Source organism: Scardinius erythrophthalmus (assembly GCF_964197995.2).
Source record: "Scardinius erythrophthalmus genome assembly, chromosome: 19".
Lineage (NCBI taxonomy): Eukaryota > Metazoa > Chordata > Actinopteri > Cypriniformes > Leuciscidae > Scardinius > Scardinius erythrophthalmus.
The window spans coordinates 26,633,408-26,651,544 of record NC_138239.1 but is presented as its reverse complement, the minus strand read 5'-3'; the positions used below and the strand labels follow the sequence as shown (position 1 = coordinate 26,651,544).

The window sequence follows — 18,137 nt, the reverse complement described above, 5'->3', positions numbered from 1 at the left end:
GTTTTGATGTAATATTTATAAAATGTTGTATATTTATATAAAATAAGCAAAAGCAATATTTATATGATGTCCAGTAAAAACTTTTATTTGCATTTATTTATTTGTCTGTTTTGTTATTTTGTGAGTAATCCCTATTAGGTTACATGGCACCAGATGTGGATGAAACACCATATGACCACCATATGAGTGGAGGGCGGTGGGGGTCCACATCTGTGTTTTCTTAGGGGCCCAGAATTCCCTAGCTAGGCTTTGGTTGCACCCCTGGTCATGCATTGATATACTACTAATATTGTAGTTTGCAAGCAAGTAAAAATAAGAAAATATACTATATGTAGTATATAGAAATGAGGAACAAAATGTGTATAAGTGTGTGTTGGTAAATAGCTAAACATTCATTATAAAAAACGTCTTACAGGGCAAAACGTGTTGACATTTTAAGAAATCTTGGCAAACATACTAGTTTTACATAATTAACAAATGGCAAACCGGGAAGATGCATGGGTATTAATTTGAGTTGTTTTAACATTATGTTTAGTTTAAAACCTAGCCTGTTCAGACGGTAATACACACATGTGGATATGTCCAAGCATTTTGCTCGCCCTTTTAAAGCAGATTTAGTTCACAAACAAACTGACAGTCGTGACCTAAATATGATTTTCATTTAAAATAATAAAAACCTCAAATTCGACATTAACTTATTTTCACGTCGTCAGTGGAAATCCTGCTTGGCTCATTTTGAGTCTTTTGAATTAAGTGAATTGTTGATTTGGCAGGAAAATGTTCACTTCAATAGATCAAATACATCATAATTTATATTGTTTTATCATTTACTGTATTTAGACATATTTTATGAGAATTTCACTGTAGTTTTACATGTAGGTTTCTACCGGGAAATAGCTACTTAATTAGCTATGTTAATTGTAGACAGAGTAAACCATGGCTGATGAGGTGCATTGTACAAATATAAATGATTATTGCTCCTTACCTTCTCTTATTGTGAGATGGTCCTTCGTGTTTCAACAAAGTTCAGTAATGGAGGACAGTTTCACTCGAAGCCTTTTCACTAAATCATTTTTGTGAGCGATTTTAACTAACTGCTGCTGCTAATTAACTGTCGGTTAGGTTGGCGCTGATTGTAAATATAGGCGGAGCTACAATATTATACGTCGCCGTTTGTTTGGCCCGAGATAAAATTAAAGGCACAATATGTAACTTTTTTGCTTTAAAATTAGCAAAAATCACTATATCTATGTTAAATATTTTTTTAGTTGTGTACTTACATTATCCCGACCGTTTCCAACAACTTTCAAACCAGGAGAAATTTTAATTTAATTTTTAGACACGGAGTGGTATAGTATTCTTTATTTCCACTTTATACTACAGGGCCGTTGAATGCTTGAATCTGATTGGTTGACGAACGTTCTAAGGTGTGCATTATTTTCAGGGAAACGCACAGCTAAAGTAGTTCCAGGCAGGTCTTGACCGCATTACAGTTCCATATCACTTCGCGTAGTTAACGGTAATAACGGAAAATAGGATACAATTCATAACAAGAAAAAAACATTTAGCCGCATGAGCTTGATCTGGAATTTTCAATGTCTAGCTTCACAATCAATGGAAACATGCAGTTTAATTTGAACAAATAAAGTATATTCCTATCTATAATCAATAGAAAATTAAACTGAATATAGGCTAAATAAATGGATAATCCTGCAGCACGGATTATTATTGCAGATAATATAACAAATAAATAATTATTGATAGGCCTACTTGTTAAAAGGGCTTTGTGTTTCATTTATTTGGCTAGTCTGTCATCTGTCAATAATAGGAAAAAAAAAAGAATGAATTCGAATTAATTAAAAGGAATTGAATTAATAAATAAATAATAATATTGACGCACATGCTTTTCTGTCTCATTATTGCAACATCTCTCTCTCTAATAACTGCATTAATAACTGGGGACACACTTTAAGGCCGGTTATGAATGTAATTTGATACGTATGACTGTTCATGCCCAAACGCGTGTTCAGCGCGTTCAGTCTGTGTTCAGAGTCGGTGTTTAAAATCTGCTGCAGTCGATGAAAACAGTCAGAGAATGTGTCAGCTAGTCGTGTGTCCCCAGCATTAGTCTGCTATCAGTGGCTCAAACCTCCGTTACTAACTCTAAAATGACGTTTTGGAATTAGCAACGGAGGCATTGGTTTAGATGCGTAAGAAATTAGTCCTACATACAAGAGCGTTTTAATGACAAAAACTTTACAAACGTCTTGAAATACATAATCTGAACAATGTTTCGAGGTGTGGTAACTGTAGTATAAGCGGAATAATTGACTTCAGGCCGTTGAATTATTAGAAAAATAATGCACACCCGAGGTGAACGGCCACTCCGCTTCGCGTCGTGACCGCATTACCACCTCGGGTGTGCATTATTTTTCTAATAATTCAACGGCCTGTCGTCAATTATTCCTTACTTGTCGCAGTCAATGGCGTCATATCCGCGTTGTCCATGGTTTCCGCCTATGATTTCCGCTCGTACTGCCATGGTAACCAGAGCTATAAGCAGAGCCCTCTGATTAACCAAAGCGACAGACGCAGACAACTGTGGAGTTCGCAATGTCTATTTGCACGCTGTTGTTGTTTGTTTCATTCAAACATTATGGACCACGGCAAGCAGACTTTGGATAAAAAAGGAGAACTAAAACGAGAATCAATATCAGCGCGGTGTTTTCGAGATGCCGAGAGCTCCCATAGACAGTATATAAACGAGAGCTCCACGTCCGAGACTTCGACCGCTCCTAAATGTACTTTATTAAACAGGTGAGCACATTTACATAAAACTAATCAATGTTATATAGTTCAACAACGATAAAATGTTAGAATATGATCTGTATGTTATTCTAATGTTGATCTAGCTTACTGCTAGTCTCATACAGACAAACTAACACATACTTTTCAACACATTCAAATGCAGTTTAGTGTGCTAGTGTAGGCTAATGTTTGACCAATGAAACAGCGCTGCGTTACCTCACAAGTTTAATTTGTCTAATAAACTGACCTGTGAGTTGTAATTCTGCTCTTGCGTGTAGTTCGGTAGAATGAAATGTCCATATTCCTTTTATATCCGCGGGAGCTCGCGTCTCGTTTGGAGCTGATACCTGTCTCTTAGCAACCCCGAACTGCTTCATATCACAGTCATGATAAAAGCATCGATGTATTCAGTCATCCATAAACATTATTAGATCGGTCGGCTTGACGTTGACGACAACATCCATAATTCTTAGCATGTGTTGCGTCATCAAACTACGCCTTTGTTATTGTAAAGAGGTTAGCGACCCCTAGTGGAGAAAAATTCCATACTGTGGCTTTAACCCAAACGTTTATTGTAAACATATAAAGCTATTGTTACATTTCACAGTTTATGTCCCCTAGCTAGATGTAAAAAATATATATATATATATTATATATATATATAATTTTTTTTTTTTTTTTTTTTTTACACTATTCAGAGAGCATGGTTAGGGGAGCGCGGGGCACAACGTAACACGGGGCTAGTTGTAACCACTGATATATAGAATGACATTGTATGTCATTATATAGATCAGTGGTTGTAACACACTTGTTTTAAATACTTCCACACATGCTAGGAGGACGAAACTTGGTGTATTTACTAGTTGCCGTATCAACACTATATAGAGAAAAAATTGCAACAAAATTCTTTTTTTTTTTTTTTGGAAGATATCCATAGACATTTATTAAACGATAGCAAAAGTAAATTTCTTACTTGTTAATTTTTCATCTCTATTTTTTGTGTTTATTTAAAATTAGACAAATCTGATATTATTTTATCAGATTTGTCTGATAAAGGTTATCAGATTTGGTTCGCAGGTTATCATGCAAATGTGGATGCTTTTATGTAGGCCGGACCAAGAGATGTCTCAAAGACAGAGTATCGGAGCATAAAAATGCCATTAGAAAAGCTAATTTAGATTACCCCATGGTAAAACATTTCCAAAATGTGCATAATAGTAATCCAGAAGGCCTAATGGTTGAGGGTTTAGAAACGATCAAAAAGAGTATTCGGGGTGGTGACCGATTAAAATTACTTTTACAGAGAGAAACATTATATGAGTTACAGGCCACAGTATACCCCGGGTTGAATGAAGAAATAGATTTCAGTCCTTTTTTGTGAAATGCTTTCTGTGTATAGAATTTTTATTTATTTTTATGTATATGTGTGCATGTATATGTGTATGTATATATGTGTGTATATATATGTATGTGTGTGTGTATGTATGTAGGTATGTATATGTATTTTTTTTGTGTGTGTGTGTATATGTATGCGTGTATGTATACAGTGAGGAAAATAAGCATTTGAACACCCTGCTATTTTGCAAGTTCTCCCACCTGGAAATCATGGAGGGGTCTGAAATTGACATCGTAGGTGCATGTCCACTGTGAGAGACATAATCTAAAAAAAAATCCAGAAATCACAATATATGATTTTTTAACTATTTATTTGTATGATACAGCTGCAAATAAGTATTTGAACACCTGTCTATCAGCTAGAATTCTGACCCTCAAAGACCTGTTAGTCTGCCTTTAAAATGTCCACCTCCACTCCATTTATTATCCTAAATTAGATGCACCTGTTTGAGGTCGTTAGCTGCATAAAGACACCTGTCCACCCCATACAATCAGTAAGAATCCAACTACTAACATGGCCAAGACCAAAGAGCTGTCCAAAGACACTAGAGACAAAATTGTACACCTCCACAAGGCTGGAAAGGGCTACGGGGAAATTGCCAAGCAGCTTGGTGAAAAAAGGTCCACTGTTGGAGCAATCATTAGAAAATGGAAGAAGCTAAACATGACTGTCAATCTCCCTCGGACTGGGGCTCCATGCAAGATCTCACCTCGTGGGGTCTCAATGATCCTAAGAAAGGTGAGAAATCAGCCCAGGACTACACGGGACGAGCTGGTCAATGACCTGAAAAGAGCTGGGACCACCGTTTCCAAGGTTACTGTTGGTAATACACTAAGACGTCATGGTTTGAAATCATGCATGGCACGGAAGTTTCCCCTGCTTAAACCAGCACATGTCAAGGCCCGTCTTAAGTTTGCCAATGACCATTTGGATGATCCAGAGGAGTCATGGGAGAAAGTCATGTGGTCAGATGAGACCAAAATAGAACTTTTTGGTCATAATTCCACTAAACGTGTTTGGAGGAAGAAGAATGATGAGTACCATCCCAAGAACACCATCCCTACTGTGAAGCATGGGGGTGGTAGCATCATGCTTTGGGGGTGTTTTTCTGCACATGGGACAGGGCGACTGCACTGTATTAAGGAGAGGATTACCGGGGCCATGTATTGCGAGATTTTGGGGAACAACCTACTTCCCTCAGTTAGAGCATTGAAGATGGGTCGAGGCTGGGTCTTCCAACATGACAATGACCCGAAGCACACAGCCAGGATAACCAAGGAGTGGCTCTGTAAGAAGCATATCAAGGTTCTGGCGTGGCCTAGCCAGTCTCCAGACATAAACCCAATAGAGAATCTTTGGAGGGAGCTCAAACTCCGTGTTTCTCAGCGACAGCCCAGAAACCTGACTGATCTAGAGAAGATCTGTGTGGAGGATTTGGCCAAAATCCCTCCTGCAGTGTGTGCAAACCTGGTGAAAAACTACAGGAAACGTTTGACCTCTGTAATTGCAAACAAAGGCTACTGTACCAAATATTAACATTGACTTTCTCAGGTGTTCAAATACTTATTTGCAGCTGTATCATACAAATAAATAGTTAAAAAATCATACATTGTGATTTCTGGATTTTTTTTTAGATTATGTCTCTCACAGTGGACATGCACCTACGATGACAATTTCAGACCCCTCCATGATTTCTAAGTGGGAGAACTTGCAAAATAGCAGGGTGTTCAAATACTTATTTTCCTCACTGTATATATGTGTATATGTGTGTATGTTTGTGTATATATATGTATGTATTTATATGCGTATGTTCTTTTTTTCTTTTTTCTCTTTGATTCTATTTGCAATGTAACCTCCTAGTGGACCTTCTCTGTATATGCATGTAATTTGTCATTCAGGTGTTTCTAATTAGCATCTATAAAAGAGGAAATTGTTTGATTGGAAAACATACCCTGAAGAAGGCTGTTTGTGCCGCTACGCGTGGGTTGGTTTTTCCCCCTATGGTTTTTTTTTAATTTTCTATCATGAAATAGCCAGTCAAATAAAGGCTTTTTATAAATTTCTAAAGAAGAGTGCCTTGGATTTCCTTCAACTACATTTCACTGAATTCCCAACCCCAAAGAGCACCTTCAAAAACTTTCTTTTGTTGAACTCCTTGAGCACCCTGGACATTTTTCTCTTTTCTGATATTATTTTAATCTCCAATATGTTATTTAACAGTTGAGATAGTTCTTTAATGCTTCGCTAACTAGCAGAAGACACTAGCATTTAAATCCCAGTTGTGCAGGCGGGGGCATGTTGTAACACTGCGTTACAATGTGCCCCTATTAGGAATATGCTATTATATTCTCCAGTTTTATTAATTTTATTGCGAAAACGTGAGAAAAAGGTGAATAAAGACTGAGAGTTAATGTTCAGAAATTACTAATTATTTATTTGTTTTGAACTATGTTGTATAGCTGTGTTTTCATGTGTTCGTAGTCAAAGCTCAAAAATGAGTTTATATTTAATTATTAAAAATTGCCATTATTTTATATGAAAAAGTTTTTTAATTGTATTTTATTTAGAAAATATTTTAGTTTGTCTTGTATATTTTTTTTATTAGATCAGATAACATTTTAAGCTGTCATATGTCATGTTACAATGTACCCCTCACATGTTACAATGTATCCCACCTATGGGGCATGTTGTCACATTTCACTTCCATTCTTTCGGGGTATATCCAGAAAAAGGTATATACTGTAAAACAAAACCACATAATTGTACTAGACGTGGGAAATTAATGTGGGAAAAAATAAATACTCTGAACCATAAGTAGATTTACACAAACTGAGAAAGTCAAAAAGCATTACTTTGTGCCCCGCTCTCCCCTACTCCCTGAAAAATATTGTATGTCGAATAAAATAAGAGAGGTAGGCTACAAGATTCTACATAATCTCTATCCAACCAACTCCCAGATTGCAACTTTTTTGCAAAGTTGAGGAAAAAAATTAATTTTACCGTTGCAATCAGGTTACATCTCTTTGGGAGGACTTAAGTTGCTATCTTTCTCCTTTTATAAAATGTGATTTAAACTTTTCATTGAAAGATATATATATAAATATTTTATTCATAAAAACACATTTCTCAAGACTTTGTCAAGATTTAATGCCTTTATCGCTGAGATTTCCCTTATTATAAAATCTCTTAAACTCAATAACAATAAGAACAAGTTTCTGAATTATGATATTTTTCTTACTGGACCGTGGTCTGTATTTCTCTCTCTCTCTCTCTCTCTCTCTCTCTCTCTCTCTCTCTCTCTCTCTCTCTCTCTCTCTCTCTCTCTCTCTTTTCATTTTGTTATTGTATTCAATGCAGTAAGGTTTCTTTTTTTCTTTTTTGCAAAAAAAAAAAAATTATATATATATATATATATATAAAGAAACATTAATGCTTGTAAATATACAAGGTGCCTTTAGATTTTTTTTTATCTTTATGTGATAAATTGGATCAAAAGGCTGGTAGCATATATATCTCCGGTAAAAGTCCAAAGACAGTGCAAACGAGGACACATCAACAACACCTAGTGTTAAATTATGGCCAAAGGAAAAAAATTATTACTGGAACAAAACAGTATATAATTCAGTAATTATACATTTATTGAAAACATTTCAAAACTTTCACATTGTTTAATTTGGCCATTTCAAATAGTTGAAGGTCTCACTTTGTGTACAGTACATGAACAAACTGTTCACACATTTCAAGTTCATTTTCCAACATTTTATAAAGCTGTAAGTTTTATGAAACAACTGTCAAATATTGATCCAAGGGTGTGGTTGAGCAGCATTGCTGACCTGCATGCAAGCCGATTCAATTATCTCATAAAACATTAAGCCACAAGGCTGAACAAATAAAGTGATATCATTTCACTAAGTGCATTTTAAAAAACCTTTTTGTGAATACATATGACTTTTATAAACATCTCTATCTGAAGGTCTCATTCAACATCAAGCTGTCATTCAAAAGCAATACTAATATATACACAACTTCAAGGCAACTGACAAGTTTCAAATGTCCTTTCTATTGAAGTGTTCATTAATAAAGCAAATAATGAAAAAACATGTGCCAAAAAGATAAAAACAGCAAATAACAGCATATAAAAAGGGACAAGCATGAAAAGCAAAATATGTATAATGCTTGTTGACATTTCTAAAACAATCACTAGAGTTATATTTCCTATCTCATCTATCATTTTTTTCCTTTAAATAAACCATAAAGCTCTGAAAATGTTTTTAATAAAGAACAATTTAATTACAGTAAACATCTAATAGTTAATTAATCAGTATTAAGATGATAAATTTTATCACAAAATTGTCTTTACATTAGCAGCGGGTTATTCAAACGACTCTTCACTGATTGTAAGGACCGGATGCAAGTAAATCACATATACAAAGTGGAGAGAGAGGTACCATTAGTGCAACAAGCAGTTCAAAAATAGAAAAAAAAATGCAAAGAAATAAGACAACAGACAAAAGAAATCCTCTCAGAGGAGACAGGCTAGTTAAGACGACGTTAAGATTATGAACCTTCCTGTGCGGTGGCTGAAATATAAAAATTTAAGCAATTAGATATTTAGAATCAGACTTTAAAAACATATACACAGACACTGATGATTTTAGCTGAACCAACCTGTCAGATCTCTAAATTTTCTTTTTGCTTCAGCTCTTTCCTCTGAATCAAAGTACCACACAGTGATTGCATACCTGTGACACAAAACAGACACTTCAGCGTGATGCCGAAAACACCTTGACATCGTTCTAGCTTGAAAGCGAACACGTGCGCTAACCTTGTAGCATACGACGGTTGAACTTCATGAGGGTTCCTGCGATCTGACCAGAAAAGCAGAAGTCGATCAAACAAAGGCTCGATGTCGGCTACGTAAGATTTCCCTTCAGGAAAGATCCGTAGCAATCCCCCATGCTCCTAAGAACATACAGTGAGACATTTGATTAATAATCATCGTAGAATACATATTTTGAAGATGACACTGCATTTTAAAAAAGCATGACTGTGTACCTTGGCATTCCAGTTTTTATTCAGATAGTAAATACAGGTGACGCAGCGGCCATCTGCGTTAGGGTTATCTACGTGTTTCACGTATCCGGCTCCGTTTCCTGGATAACAAGCCACCATTGCCTGGAAAAGATGACAGATCAAAGCTTTATAGATAGTCGTACATTGCAACTTATCCAAGCCTATTTATAGGTAAACATGCTAACAATTAATTAGGTTATCATATTTCTACTCCAAATTTTCCTTAACAACCAGAGACCAGAATAAGGTTTGTGTTGTAAAGTTAACAAATGTTAATTGAGAGAACAATATTTTTGAGAGATGAACAAAAGGCACCCATACACTAGATAATTCTCCCCTTCCGACAAGGTAAAATCCTGATTATCTTGATGGTTCTACAGATTATCTTATCAGATTTTCCTGGGGTGTGAGGTGTGTTAAGAGCGACTGAATGTGCTCGGAAGAACCAAAAAACATAACCATGTAGATATTAAGAATACAACCTTACAAAATCAAAAAAAAAAAAGTAAATGGCCTTTTTTGATGAACGTTTTAATAACAATTTTATTTGTAATTCCTTTAATATCAGATCCAATCCTCCATGTAAATCATAATAGCTTAAACCTCAGTGTATTTGCACAGCATTTGGACAAAATTATTCATAAATGTTATTCAGCCATTAGTAGATATATTCATACTGTTTGTGATTAATAGCACATCGTTTGAAGATATTGAACATTTATCTTTTATTGGCCTTTTTCTATTTCTTTTTGGATTGACTTTTAAAAAAGTGAATTAAACAAAACTCTTAATTTAAAACCATGACATTTTACTTTGTTATCAAAACCCATATTTTTCTGAAAAACTAAATTATATTATTAATCTTTTAATTATTTTGGCAGTTTTATTTTCATAAAATAAAAATAACTCAAAAGAAACCCTCGTATATTATACTTTTGCAATACTGATCTCACAATATAATCTATTAAACATGAGATCACAAAACAAAAAGCTTATGAAAACAATACAAATTGTAAAGCTTGTAAATAAATAAATAAATAAAAATGGATTATCGCCATTTCTTCTTGCCTGTCCTCCGTCATGTTTGTTCACTCTAAAGTCACGTATGACCACAAGAGATTTTGCAAGATTTACTGTGTTCACAGTCGGAACAAAAAAAAAAAAGGAACAAAACTATTTCTGAAGATTTTAAAATACACTTTATTTTAAGGTGAAGTTTTTACAGTGTATATATTCATATTATTATACAATCATATATTTAAGTACTGAGTAATATTAATTAAAAACATGTACTTACTAGGTTTTGGGTAGGATTAGGATTTGATTTAGGTTTACTGTTATTACTATGGTAAGTGCATATGTAACAATGACACTGTAAAATAAAGTGTTACCAAAATCTTTTAATGTAAAAGCTGATGCTTTAATATATAAAAATGTATCCAAAGTAAAGCATCAGCTCCATCTTGGAATAATTATGCAAAATCTAATATTTAAATATATTATTAGTGTTCAAAAACAAAGCACTTCATTTATCCTCTCAGCAGATCCTGGTTAGCCCTCACAAATACACACACAATGGGGGCAACAGTCACTGTGCCCATGTTTACATTTCTGCAGACAAGTCTTTATCGTGATCACGTTTCCACAATAAGAGCGCACACGCAAGTTTGTCGTCATAGCATAATATAAACATGTAGCAGCAGAGAGCAGGAGGAAGTGTTTGCGTGCACCAGTCTGTGTGTGTGTGTGTGTGTGTGTACAGAGAGGGTAAAGAGAGCAAGCTTGGCCAGCAGCCAGTGCGCTGAGGGTTTAATGACAGTGCTACGTGTTGAGCGTGAGTCTACAGCACTACACAGACTTCAGCTGCGTACACAATCCAGAGCTCTGATTCAGCCCACAGGCGCAGTCAATATGAAACCATATCAAAAACACCCACTTGAGAAATATTAATGCTTCGTTTCCTCTTACTAAAGCACTAACTCTGTTTAAAGAATCTTAGTAAACACTTTACATTGTCATTGGTTAACATGAACTACCAATGAAAAATAGTGTTAAAGCATTTATTAATCTTAGTTAATGGTAATTTCAACATATACTAATACATTATAAAAATCAAAAGTTGTATCTGTTATTATTATTTATTGGACCTGAGCTAACATTGAAAATGAATAAATACTATCACAAATGCATTACTCATGGATAGTTAAAGGTAGGGTAGGCAATTTGTTCCAGAAACATTTTTTGTTATGCTGGCTGAAAGCCTCTTCGCATCCTGATAGTAATCAGTAATAGAAGTGGTCTAAATATATGTATATGTGTGTGTGTGTGTATATATATACATCCACACATCCTGCTCGAGCAGACATCACACGTCATCAGCGCGTTTCATGCTATGCAGAGTTAGACAGACGTCAGTCACTGAGCTCCGCAACCGAAACAGCAGCCGCCTTTCACAGTTCCTCCTGAACCAAAACAACAAGCTTATGCCGCGTTCACGCCATAACTTCTGTAATTTGGAAGAGATGGAAACCTGTAACTTTTAATCAGACCAGCTCTTTAAGTTGTTTATGTTCATTATTATTGTTATGTTATTCACTTTGAGACATGATGAGGTAGTTTAAAGCTTTTGTTTGCTCCCTGCTGTGTTTTGGAGGAGGCGTGGCTTTGGAGACGCTCTGAAGGGAGGGTGGGATCTCATGCTTTCAAAGCTAGCTTGCTATTGCTAGCCTCTCTGAAAATTGCCTACCCTCTTAATGTTAGTTAAAGCATTAATCAACATTAACTAATAAGACCTTACTATAAAGGGTTATCAAAACTGCTTCTTTTCATTATTACTGTCAAGGCTGTCTTTTTTATATATTATATTGTAGGGGTGTAACATATATCCTTTCACAATATAACACAATACAAAAATGCAACAATATGTATCGTGGATGGTGACAATATGTATTGTCTATATAGTTTTAAATTAAAATTACTGTGCGTGAAAAAAATCAAGTTTACAGAGTTTTAGTGTCAGTACTACATTAAACTACTATATATAATGTTGAATATAATGTATAATAATGAAATATGTGTGGGTCCTGATAAGGCCAAATGTCTTGTTACCAGTAAAAAGTGGCCTAGATCATTTGAAATATATCTTGTCAGTGACAGAGTGCAACCATGTTCGTCTAAAATAATTCAGTATTTTCTGTCTCTATTGTCATGTGCATTGGGTTTTTGTACAAAAGTACAAAAGAGGAAAAGCAACAAAATAAAAACAGAAAATGTTACACTTTTGAGCAAGTAAAACTCTTGCGTCCACAGCTGAAAAGTGTCCCTCAAACATCCTGTTGCTTCACTCGGGGCCTCCTATAGCTCAGTGAACACAAGTGAGAGGAGGCACGTACGGTTCACTACAGCACAAACTGAAAGCCTATCTTTGCCATTCATCACCAGGCACAGCAAAGACTGTGTGAGCCAAAAGCACTCTACTGTAACTGCTCTAAACAAAGAGCGAGACAAAGACCGAAACTAATGAGTCAGAACTTGTATTCACCCAGATGAACAAACAAACTGTTGAAATAATTAAAAACACTTAATTAATCAACAAGTTGTAATAATTACAATCTACACTTGTGTAGACGCTACCATTCAAAAGTTTGGAGTCGGTTTTGTTTTTTTGTTTTTTAAAGGAATTAATACTTTTATTCATTTTATATCAAGGTGACAATAAAGACTTTTACATTTTACATTTTTTACAAAAAAAATCTATTTCAAATAAATGCAGTTTTGTTTTTAAAACTTAGAATCCTTTAAATGTGTCATGGTTTCCACACAAACATTAAGTAGTACAACTGTTGTTTATATAGATAGATAGATAGATAGATAGATAGATAGATAGATAGATAGATAGATAGATAGATAGATAGATAGATAGATAGATAGATAGATAGATAGATAGATAGATAGATAGATAGATAGATAGATAGATAGATGTTCCTTGAGCAGCAAATCAGTATATTATAATGATTTCTGAAGAATCATGTGACTGAAGACTGGCTTAATGATGCACATGTGACATCACATTTTACAATATATCATCAACATAGAAAACAGTTATTGTAAATTTTAACAATATATTTTTTAAGAACGTACTGACCCCAAACTTTTAAATGCTAGTGTATATGTAGATTAATTTGACCAAGTAGCATTTATTTTAAATATAAATAATTTTGAAATATAGCAAACATTCTACTGCTTGGTACTTCATGTAAATTCCTGAACAAATTTCCAACAATTTGAATGTACATTAACCTATAATCTGTACATTAATTAATGACCAATTTACTTTTAAGGATGCTTATTAATTAATAATAAATATGACCATCTTCAAATCGAATTTCAAGTACATGTCCCAACTACCTGACTATAAACAATATATAATTCATATAGTTATGCTCAAAAGCTGTACATTTTGAAAAGTACACTGACGTAAAATGTAGGCTACACGTATGTTAATAGTTAATGTAATGTTGTAGCCTACATTAAAAAGATGAATCAAAGTTTCATAACATTTTGAAGATACATTTATAATCTGATAAGAATTATACAAAGTAATAATGGTTAGTTTTATTAATGAAAAATATGAGTTTTTTTTTTTTTTTTTTCAGCTGACACATTCTTAGTTTGAAAGCACTTTAAAATGCAATAAGGCTTACCTTTGACCTGGCACGAATACTTTTGTCGAGATGACCAACACACAAAGAAATGAGTTTGTCTATGAGTGTTAATAAGAAGTTGACAGCCTCCGTGCCCCTCTCGGTCCCGTTAACCCATGTTATTTTATCCCCTCTGATGTTTCTCCGGGAAACTCCACTGCTTCGCCCGGCCAGCTGCCCATCGTTGAGAAGCCCACAGTAATGCATGCGTTTGACCTGACCCAGAACCATATGTCCCGCGATGTCCCCCAGAAAATGATCCACGTAAAAGAATCCCTTGTCCAACAGAGCTGGCACCACTTGCTCGGCAGCCAAAGTCTCCAACTGCGTGTCCAGTGCAAGTTGAAGAAACGGCATTTTATCCTGAGCTTGGTGCATTCAAATTAATGGAAGTTTTTTTTTTTAAAGTGATAGCCTATCTAATGGCAAAGTCTCGTCCTTCAAAAGACGGATAAATAATGGCGCATGCAGTATACAGGGTTTGTTGGTGGGCTCTGCTCTGCTCTTATGATCTCTCTGTGTGAGGGACCATCGTGAGCGCGAGACTATCGGAGAGCAGCGCGAGCGCACCTGAACGCATGTGGAACGTGCAGAATGTGTGTATCGCTTGAGTGGGCGGATGTTCACATGAAACCCCATTCATTGCGCTTCTGTTCAACAAATGGGGCTGGACAATACATGTTTCCTACGACTCAAGTGTTATCATCCTTCAGGGGGCGCAAGGCGGCTCACAACCCCGAATTTGCCATTCAGTCGCGTACAAATCTTGGATATTTTTGTCTTTTTGGGGACTTTTGTTTTCTTTAAAGTGTAATATTTTTTAAATATCAATTTCATAGATTGGAACCTGGCATACAAATAGAAATCTTTCACTGAAATCGCTATAAAATGAGTTTGATTGAGCCATCCTGAGCAACGCTGAGAAAAGGAACGAACACCACGTGATAACAATGCCTACGTGCTACTTCAGAAGTAGCCTGCCTTTTACACTGAAAATAATTAACAGATGAACAATGACAGAGAAATCCATTGATTTGAATACGTGATTCTGTGAAGATGAACCAATAAGGAAGTAACAACCCACGTTATTAGGCTACTGGAGATAAATAGAATAGAATAAGGTACAACATTATTGCAGAAATGACTAAATTAGTCAACACATACGCACACAATTTCTTTCTCTTCTTTGCACTTCACCTCTGCTGTTGTTTGTTTCATAATCAATGCTTTCTGATAAATCTGGCACTGTAGCCTACAGTATTAACTATATTATTGTTAGCCTATGTAACGAATAGCTTATGTTCGTCGATTTAAAAAAAATGCAGATGTAAATAAATGCTAATTGAAACATAAAATAGAGACAATATAGAAACAAATATCAGAATAAATACATTTTAGAAAATAAATGAATAAATTAGTAATAAAAAAGAGAAAATTTAAAATACATATGATGTAGGCTATTTGATCAGAAGCCAGTGATTATAGTTTATGTATAAATATGGATCTTTTTTCTGACAAAAACGCATCACTTTGCTTCAGAAGACCTTTATTAACCCCCTGGAGACGTATGGATTAGACTACTTTTATGATGGCTGGATGTACTTTTTGGGGGCTTCAAAATATAAGGTACCATTCACTCCCATTATAAAGCTTTTTGATAGAGCCAGGATATAATTCGGCTGAAAGGAGAAAGTAATAGCCTATAGCCTGCACCTATGGCTTGAAGGTGAGTTAATTATGGGATAATTTTCATTATTTGGTGAACTAACCCTTTATTGTGTTTTTGAACTGTTCGGCTGACAAAACACTGTAAAAATATCTTTCCGATGCCAATGAAAACACGGTAAGTGTTCTCTTCACAGCCTTGCTTTCAGCTGTCATATCGTACGTGACAACGTCCAGGCACATTAAACCCCGCCCAGTTAAGAACCTTCTTCACACTTGAGTGCCATTCTACCGCAGTGTTGTATTTCAGTGAGTTTAACCCCACACACAGTGTGTCTGTAGGCTATTGCCCAGCAGGGTCAGGCCACAGAAGGGACACGAGACTGATATCATGCATGCTTTGGCAAACAATTCATGGAGAAATATGATTAAAACAATGTAAATAAGGTTGTCATTGCCTTTATCTCAACGACTCGTCCTATGATTAGAGTAAGTGCCAGTAGGCGGCTACACATCGTATGATGTTATGAGATCATTCTATAGTCATCATGCCTGACCCTAACCGCCATTGCGGAGCCGAACAGTCGCATGTACGCGCACAATCTGCTTAACTCTCAAATATGAAAGGGGCGTTTCTCAACAACAACTGCATGAGAACACATCTCTTCAGTGAGCTCTTTATGCACTCTTTATAAACTTTACGAGATAAATACACCTGCATCTCATCCGGTCAACTTCCAAATTTTGCATTGCAATACTTTTATGATTGTATTTCTATATGTTGCAAATTAAAGCATTTATGCGTAATGTAGCCTACTTCCCAAAGTATAGGCTCCGCAGAGTTTTAGGCTTGCCAGGTTTAGATGCTTAAGCACCTTGAGAAATGTAATTCAGTGAGGAAAAGTTCACGAGTAGGCCTACCTCACTCACTCACTCACTCACCTTGTGTCTCCCTCTGATTTTGAACTTGTCCAGTCTGCCGTCCGAGCACGTGATGAGTTTGTCCATTCGGGTCAGCAGATAGCCAATGTTTAGGCAGTTGCTTTCGGTGCCATCGACCCATGCAATCTCGTCCCCTCGAATATCCTTGCTTTTGCCCAGTTTTTGGCTCACTAACTGTCCGTCCTGCATGTGTCCACTCTGATGAATGCGCCTCACCTCCTGCAGAACGCGCTCTCCGATTCTCACCCCTAGAAAATTATCCACTATGCACAAACCGTAGGAGTTCATGCACGGGACTATGTATTGCAACACCAGTTTGTGTGTCTTCATGCGTTTGCGCTCATTAGATTTTGCCCGGTTACTGCGGGGGTTCCTGAGCTCTCTGGGCAGCTCCGTGCGTCCACCAGTTTCATCTGGACAACTTTGCAGCCGCAGCCCTTGACGTTGACGATCTTTTCGGATCTGTTCATCCGCCAGATGTCCTTGCTTTTCTGCCATTGCATCGAGTCCAGTGCGGCAGAAGTGCAGCGCGCGCTCTTGATGTCAGATGAGAGTGGAGAGGTTGAGGAGCTACGTGAACACCATCACATGTGTCAAAGCCTAATTTGGAGCTCACACAAGCCCGGGGGGCAGAAAAGATGTTCACTGATGAAAGAAAATGACATCTATAGTCTATGTATGTCCTGGAGATATGGAATTTCAGTGCTGCCAAAATAGTACATTAATAATACATAGGGCCTAAATAAATAGGGGAGTCAGTATTGCTTGTCATGATGCATTAGTCAGTCATTCGTTAGTGTTAATAAGTGTCATTCAGACATTAAAAATGCTGTTAATAACAAAGTATTTAATAATCATATTTTAATTATTATTCAAGATTTTATTATTAAGAAAATCTAACCTGTACAGTTCATCAGTGACACAAATTCGCTTAGAAATGGGGCATAAGTTATGATGAAAATGAATTTTTCAGATTCTGCACTTTTATTTTAGTATCATTGATATTCTATTATAATTTTTTTTAGTATTTTGAAAGTTTTTATTTTATATTTTCCTTTTTCGTTTTAATTTCTGTTGAATTGTTAGAATATTTCATTTTTTTAACATAAAAAAAAATTGTTAATGTTTTGTTTTGAACATTTATAAATATGTCTAAATAGTTTTTATTCATTTTCATTTTAGTTTTAGGTATTTTAGTACATCAGGTTAAAGTAAATTAATATGCAAAATGTTGCCTTAGGTTTTATATATTTTTTTATTTTATTTCAGTTTAAAAGTAATTTTATTTCAAGTAATGAAAATATATGTTTTTTTTATGTTAACTATAATAACCCTGCATATTTCTAATATATATATCCAGATTTAACTTGGATTTTCAAGATTTCCCCCTAAAAAGCTTTGCCAGTCATTCATCTTCAAATGTACATAACCCAGTTGGTCAGTTAGTTAGTTTATCATCAAAGGTCAGCTGTGTTTGTATGCTAACTGAAATTTTCACTTCCATTTACAGTAATGTTCCTTTTTTTTTGTCATAGTCCTCATTGTGCAAT

General features: G+C 35.5%; 1 protein-coding gene across 2 annotated transcripts; it reads right to left on the bottom strand.

Annotated features, from left to right (window-relative positions):
- Positions 1-7,820: 7,820 nt before the first annotated feature.
- Positions 7,821-17,219, bottom strand: egln3 (egl-9 family hypoxia-inducible factor 3). Of its 2 annotated transcripts, none has more exons than XM_081347928.1 (5): positions 16,588-17,219; positions 9,260-9,379; positions 9,030-9,166; positions 8,873-8,946; positions 7,821-8,784 (listed from the first exon to the last, which is right to left on the bottom strand). In XM_081347928.1, exons 1-5 carry the CDS (start codon positions 17,083-17,085, stop codon positions 8,762-8,764), a joined length of 852 nt encoding a protein of 283 aa, XP_081204054.1. In that variant the 5' UTR covers positions 17,086-17,219; the 3' UTR covers positions 7,821-8,761. The 2 variants fall into 2 exon arrangements, with proteins under 2 accessions (XP_081204054.1, XP_081204055.1); XM_081347929.1 differs by lacking the exon at positions 16,588-17,219 and adding an exon at positions 13,981-14,656.
- Between the last annotated feature and the right edge of the window lie 918 nt (positions 17,220-18,137).